The 7,764-nt window shown below is 41.5% G+C and overlaps 1 gene segment (V, D, J or C); it reads right to left on the reverse strand.

Annotated features, from left to right (window-relative positions):
* Positions 1 to 2,923: 2,923 nt before the first annotated feature.
* Positions 2,924 to 3,407, reverse strand: LOC120435566. The segment is given in 2 exon segments: positions 2,924 to 3,246; positions 3,354 to 3,407. Coding segments are annotated over 2 exon segments (375 nt in total).
* Between the last annotated feature and the right edge of the window lie 4,357 nt (positions 3,408 to 7,764).

Consider the following 7,764-nt stretch of genomic DNA (forward strand, 5'->3'; position numbering starts at 1 on the left):
GCAGTCAGCTGAGACTGAAGAAGTCACTTGGATGAGTGACGAAACGTTTCTCCCACAAAACGCTACGTCCAGATGAACAGATTCAACTTTTGGAGATTGACTTTCCTGGATGATTGAGCATGCATCAAGACGAAATAACTCCCCTCAAATGTTAAAGCAAAAGCAACAAGTCTTTTTTGAAAATGTAAGGAGTAGAAAGTAAAAGTAAGAAAAAAAAGTAAAGTATGTGGATCAAGCCCTAAGGATCTGCATAGCTGGCAAAAAATCTGACTTTTTTCTGGTCTGCCAGGGCTGCCCTTTTTTCACCGATTAAGGACAGAATTTCTACATGTAGCCAAGTGGCAGAAGGTTTCAACTTGGGTGATCTCAGAATCTCATCTCTGCTTTTCACACATGAGGTGGTTCTGTTGGCTTCATTGGGTGATGGCGTCCAGCTCACACTGTGACAGTTCGTAGCCGAGTGTGAAGAGGTGGGAATCAGCACCTCCAAATCTGAGGCCATGGTCCTCAGCAGGAAAAGGGTGGACCTTTTCTTTTTGCAATATGTCTGAGATTAAGTAAATAACACTGGGTGAACAAAGAGCTCTGAGCTTTCAAATTTAAATTCTGGTAAAAAAAAAAAAAAAAGTCATTATTTACTTAATTTAATATCTAATTTAAAACCAGGTTATTTTTTTTTATTATGTGCTGATACATAAAAAAAATACAACTACAAGACAGTATATTTATTTTTTTGTTGTTGTGATTGTCTGTGCATAAAGTGTGTTGGACAAACTGAATTATTTTGTCGAGTTTGTTTGTTTCAGAGACAGAGGCCGTGTCTCTCTACAGTCAGGTTTTTGTACGGCGGCTGTCACACACATTTGAAACATTTAATGACATTTATGATGCTCACATGTGCTGTATCACTTCACATCAGATCTTGACTGTAGTTATTTATAAAAACTGACAAATAACAGAGACAAATGAATTGCATTCACCACATTCTGATATCATCCTGATCCTTCTGGCCTCACTACAGCACAAGACACTTTAGCACCCTACCCACGAAATGTACACAAGCTGTAAATTTCCAGATTGTTTTATTTTATTTTATTTTTTTATTTTATTTTACTCATGTAATGTACATAACTCACCCAACTGATGCACATAATGTCCTCTTTGTATATACTAATTCACTGTATATGAAGTTCTGTCCCTCTTTTTTTTTTTTTTTTTGCACAGTCGAGGAGCGTATCAGGTCAAATTTCACTGCGTGTTATACCTGCATAACCATGCACGTGACCAATAAAGAATCTTGAATTGAATCTTGAACTGTATTTGACAAATGATGACACACTTCCTTGCTTTCTTCAGTCAAGGCCAGACTTTAGAAAACATAAAACTAAACAGGAGATTTAAACAGACTCTCACTAACTCACAGAGTCACCAGTGAGTGGCTCTGAAAGGCCTGGACAGCCACTGATCAACACTGGCCTCTTAACAGCTGTGAGCAGAGAGGCAGGACACATATGCAAAAACACAGAGTCATTGCTGAGAGCATCACAATATTTAGATTATTTACAATTATATATATTGATTAGATTAACCAATGAGCTCAAGGGTTAAGATGAAAGATAAAGTGGACTAATTCATCTAATTGTATTTTTATGTGATTGACCTTTGACATTATTTAAAATAAATGCACAAATTCAAACCAGAAGTCAGTGTTTGTGCAAGTTTTTATCTTTAGTACTGAAACCTTCTGTTGCCATGGTTCAGCAGTGATGCCTGTCTGTTGCCATAGTTACTAAGGTCAGAGTAGAAATGAAAGATCAGCAGAGTTGAAACTTCTTCTACTGAAATCCACAGCTGGCAGTCCTTCTCTGAGCAGTGGTTCGAGCTGCAGCAGGTGAAGGTCATGCTCGTGTCTGACCAACAAGGTCTTCTCCTCAGACTGGAGTCTGTCCTGGAAGATCATCGTAGCATCAGTGCTAACTTCTAAAGTTGGAGTGCAGCTGTTGGTAAGTCAGTCTCACACTGATTCCCACTGAAATGATCAGAAACTCCAGACTGTTGGTTTGATACATGAAGAGATTAATATATTAATAATAAAAAAAAAACAACTTCCAGTTTAACTCTGTGTGGTCTAAATCATCACTGAAGACTAAAGTGAAGTCTAACTCTTCATCTCAACCCGAACACGTTTTCAGAATCTGTGATTTTTTGCAATCAGTGAACAAAAAGAATGAACAGCTATGATAAACATTATAATATAATCCTGAGACCACCAAACATCAACTCACATCTATAAATCATTTCCATAAAAGTTATGAACAGAATTGGTGAAAAGGTTCAGCCTATCAGGAATGAGTCTGCAGTAATGTGAGGAAAACTCTGAACAGCCCATCAACAGGCCTGATAGCTCATACTTCCAGCTTCTTCCCCACAGGACACTCCAGGGGACACAGTCAAATATCTGCAAGTCCACTGAACTGAACTGCTGGGCAAACTCTCCATTCACCCTCGAGTGTCTTCAAAAGTGTAAAGAGCTGATCCTGTGATCCACAAACAGGACAAAGCACCTATTCTTCCTCATGGATCCAAACTGTGACTAACAGGCAGTCTCTTGTTGTGAGAACCCTGCTGTAGATGTTTCTAGAGAGACTGAAGAGGGTGACCACCTTAAAAGATCCTTTGTCTGTATTTTTTTTTCATTTATATTTTATTAAAGGAGAAATATGACTGATTCTAAGAAATTCTAATAATGAAGTCAAACTTACTAATGAACAGATGTTAGTAGTTTGATTTAAATGCAGTGTGTGTGTGTGTGTGTGTGTGTGTCCTCAGTGAACTGTATCAGTCTCTGCAGTATCTTCCAGCTGCAGCAGTCAGTTCAGTTTCTGTTCAGTCTGACTGAGGGAGGTTTTTGTACGACTGTTTTTCACTGTGTGAACACATACTGACTGTTGATGACATGATAACTCTGACAGTAATAAACTGCTGCATCTTCAGCCTGGACTCCACTGATGGTCAGAGTGAAGTCAGAGTTTGATCCACTGCCTGTAAAACGAGCTGGAATCCCTGATTCTTGAGTGCTAGCAGCATAAATGAGCAGTTTAGGAACTCCTCCATCTTTCTGTTGGTACCAGGCTAAAGCGTAGGAGCCATGAACATCCTCACTGACTTTACACTCGATCCTCACAGTTCTTCCCACAGCAGAGCTCACTGCTCCAGGCTGAGTCACTGTGATCTGTCCTCTGGACTCTGAGGATACAGAGACAAAAACATAAAGCAGCTTCATGGTTTTGTGGGCTTCATTTCAGAGGGACAGATGTTGATAGAGGAGAGGAGTTTGATTCTCTGGACTTTACCTGTGAAGCAGCAGCAGAGGAGAGTCCAGATGAGGACGCAGATCAAAGTCATGTTTTTGATGAGGAGGATTTCTGTGGCTTCTGTTGTGATGAAGGACAGCTGTCAGTCATCCAGTGTTCAACTCTCAGGACTATAAACTCTCCCAGAGCACTGGAGCATGGTGCTGCTGATGCAAAGTGGCTCTCTATGGAAATGACCTGACTGACTCACACATTGAATGACTTTGTGTGTTCGTTTGTTTTATGATTTTGTTTGTCTTTGTATTTCATGTTTATGATTGTGTGCATGAGAAACACAAATCAGCAGTTAATGTCAAATTGCTGATCACTGAGCTTTCTGATGCTGATCAGTGTCTTCATCTGTATGCTAGTTTATATTGTATTAGTTGGAGGTAATTATGGTGAACAAAGCTGAGGTCCAATGTTAATGTCCAAGGATTTTCTCATTTTCTTTAACAACTCTCGATCTTGATATTTTTGGTCAAATAAAAGTCTGAAGAACATAATAGCATATAGAGTTGTCTCTCTTACTATTGTTTTCTTTTATTATTTTCATATGGTAAACCTTCGTTCTATAAATAGATTCTGATTCCATCGGTCAGCTCTCTGACAGCACTTCCATTCTGCACTAGTGATGGTAAATTTGATTCTTTTTACTGAATCGAGTTTTAATGAGTCACTCACCAAAGTGAATCGGGTTTTTTGAGTCATTTGATTCACTGAGTCAGTTGACCAGAGAGTGCAAAAATGTACATTTTCACTCAAACTTAATTTCTTTTTCTTTTCATGTATATCCTACTGCTAAGATGAGTGATTCTAAAAGAAAACAACTATTTTATAGAGCAAAAAAGAGCAAAAAATTTCTAAAAGGAACATTTATTTTGTTTATTTTTATTTTATTAGTATTTTCCTTAAATGTGTCAAATATATATATATTTTCTCATCTAAATGTCCACTGAGCTGTGAGCCAGGGGCGGTAATGCGCCTTAACATTGGTTGCCAACCAAGAAGAAGAAGAAGCTGTGAGCCAGGAGGGAGGGGTGAGTGAGTAAGTGAGTGATCTGCTCGCTCTATGATTCAGCACAGGAGGGAGGGGTTAGTGAGTCCTGAGTGATTCGCCACGTTTACGATTCAGCACAGGAGGGAGGGGGTTAGTGAGTCATGAGTGATTCGCCACGTTTACGATTCAGCACAGGAGGGAGGGGGTTAGTGAGTCAGTGAGTGATTCGCTGGCTCTATGATTCAGCACAGGAGGGAGGGGTGAGTGAGTCCTGAGTGATTCGCCACGCCACGATTCAGCACAGGAGGGAGGGGGTTAGTGAGTCCTGAGTGATTCACTTACGCCACGATTCAGCACAGGAGGGAGGGGTTAGTGAGTCCTGAGTGATTCGCCACGTTTACGATTCAGCACAGGAGGGAGGGGTTAGTGAGTCAGTGAGTGATTCGCTGGCTCTATGATTCAGCACAGGAGGGAGGGGTGAGTGAGTCCTGAGTGATTCGCTTACGCCACGATTCAGCACAGGAGGGAGGGGGTTAGTGAGTCAGTGAGTGATTCGCTGGCTCTATGATTCAGCACAGGAGGGAGGGGTGAGTGAGTCAGTGAGTGATTCGTTCACTCACGATTCAGCACAGGAGGGAGGGGTTAGTGAGTCCTGAGTGATTCGCTGGCTCTATGATTCAGCACAGGAGGGAGGGGTGAGCGAGTCCTGAGTGATTCGCCACGCCACGATTCAGCACAGGAGGGAGGGGTTAGTGAGTCAGTGAGTGATTCGCTGGATCTATGATTCAGCACAGGAGGGAGGGGTGAGTGAGTCCTGAGTGATTCGCCACGCCACGATTCAGCACAGGAGGGAGGGGTTAGTGAGTCAGTGAGTGATTCGCTGGCTCTATGATTCAGCACAGGAGGGAGGGGTGAGTGAGTCAGTGAGTGATTCGTTCACTCTACGATTCAGGACAGGAGGGAGGGGTTAGTGAGTCCTGAGTGATTCGCTGGCTCTATGATTCAGCACAGGAGGGAGGGGTGAGCGAGTCCTGAGTGATTTGCTTACCCTATGATTCAGCACAGGAAAGGAGGGGGTGAGTAGCTCAAATGTGCTGTTAGCATGTTAGCAGAGCGATGCTACTGTGAACCGAGGAGCTATTGTCTTGATGTGAGCTTCTACTCAGGGTTTTTTCTTCCAGTTCAGAGCAGAAATGTTTTTGTTAAGATACTGGATGTTGTGTTTTTCTCCACAATTTTAATTATAAGCTAGATATGTTGCTGCTAACAGCAACAGGGATGAGTCAGTGAGTCAGTTGGGCTTGTGAATCATGATTTATGAGTCAGTAAAGTGATTCTCGAGTATTGAACGATTCGTTCATGATTCGCGCATCACTATTCTGCACATCGCTAGATCCTTCCTCAGGTTTGTTTGTACAGCAGGATGTTTTTCCTTACTGCAGCGAAATCATGAAGGACAGCTGTCTTCAACATAACATCATATTTTCCTCTCAGTGATTCCTGATTAAATAAATAATTCATGGCATCTTCATAAAGAACACAAGTTTGATTTCCACCAGTGAAAAAAGTGAAACAGTTGAAGCAGAAAAAAACATTTTAGACACATTTTTAACAGAGACGATTTTAATTGTGTGTCTTTTAGAACTGAAGAAGCTTCTTGGATGAGAGGTGAAACATCTTCAAGAAATTTAAGAAGTCCAGTTTGTTTCTTTCTAAGCTCCTTACACTACCATGATCTGGATGACTGAGGACCTGCACAGATTGTTTGTCTGAGTTTCTCCATCATAGCAGAACATCATTGTGGTGAACCTGGCTGCATGCTGAAGCAAAGTTTCCACAGAGAGTCTCACCCTGAACAAGGAGCCCCAGGGTGGCCAGCAGTAGAGTCAGTGACATCATCATTGACAATGTTTTGTCAACTTCTGTTTACAAGGTCAAACTGAAACAATTATTGTTGTTGCATTTGTTCAATGATTTTCTTTACTGACACCGTGTCCGTCTCCATCTGGACTTTGGATTGACGGGTCGGAGCCTGCCGGTGCTTACTGCGTCTATTAGACCTGGAGCTAACAGCTAACAGGCCGGGGTCTGTTGAGTTTCCCAAACTTGGAGCAATTTCAGGCCTGGAGCCCGCTGCATTTCCCGGTCCTGGAGCTGGCAGACCGGAGCCGGCTACACTAACTATGTTTTGAAGCTAATGAGGCCGGAGCTTGTTACATCGCCTGGCCTCTAAGCAAACAGGTCGAAGACTGCTATACTGCCTGGAAGCGATACTGCCTGGATGCAGAGGAAACAGGCTGGAAGCCACTATTTTTGTCCGGACACGCAGCAAACAGGCCGGGCTTGAGTCTGCTACGGCGCACTTCCATCTGATCCCCGGATTGCTTAGTTCACCTCTGCACGTATTCGGAATAAACAGGTTGGAGACTTTTGTATTCACCCCCGTTTTGGACTCTGGGCTATCATTATGAAGACGAGGACACTCATCGAAGTTTTATTGTGTGTACTCGTGGCTTGGGACTTTGGACATTGCGGTGCTCCTTGGGTGAGAACTGCAAAACATGAGTTGATTATGGGTGAAACTTATTTCAGTGGCACTAGGTCAACTGTAGCAGTGCATCTGGAATTACCAACGTTTCAACTGGCACTGGTTGCTAGTTTAAATCGATATGAAGTATTACCCAAATTACAAGGTTCCCTTGTTTTGTATAAACTTTCACTTTCATTTAAGAAAAAGCAGTATTTGCTGTCAACATCTGCAAAGTATGGTTATGCTTTTAAATGTAATATGAAACGAAGGTTAATGATGATTGTTTTACTTTTACTTATATCTGGAGATGTACAATCAAATCCTGGACCTGAATTGAAAAGTGTCCAGACCCCTGCTGATTTTAAATCTCAGCCAGGGTTAAAATGTGTTCATTTAAATGTACGCAGTTTATTACATAAGATGGACCTGGTCAGAATTTGGGTGAAATCAACAAACGCGGATATTGTGATTATTTCCGAAACTTGGCTGTCCAAATCTATTACAGATGATGACATTAACATAATGGGATACAATCTTTATCGCACAGATAGGCCTAGGAAAGGTGGAGGCGTAGCAATTTATGTTAAGTCAAGATATGAAGTATCCATTGTTTTATCTGTATCTATTCCTAAACAAATGGAATTCTTGGCTTTGGATATTAAAATAGTAGAGTCTCTATCTATAACAGCTGTTGGGTGCTATAGGCCTCCGTCTGCTGTAAAGGAAACCTTATTATCTCTAAAACATCTTCTGTCTAAATTAAAATACAATGAACTTCTAATGGCAGGAGACTTGAACTGGGACTGGTTGAATATAGTATCTGATGATTTTAAATCCTTCTGTGACTCTGTTAATCTTACCCAGTTGGTCAACTTACCTAC

The sequence above is a fragment of the Oreochromis aureus genome, linkage group 22 (genome assembly GCF_013358895.1).
Source record: "Oreochromis aureus strain Israel breed Guangdong linkage group 22, ZZ_aureus, whole genome shotgun sequence".
Lineage (NCBI taxonomy): Eukaryota > Metazoa > Chordata > Actinopteri > Cichliformes > Cichlidae > Oreochromis > Oreochromis aureus.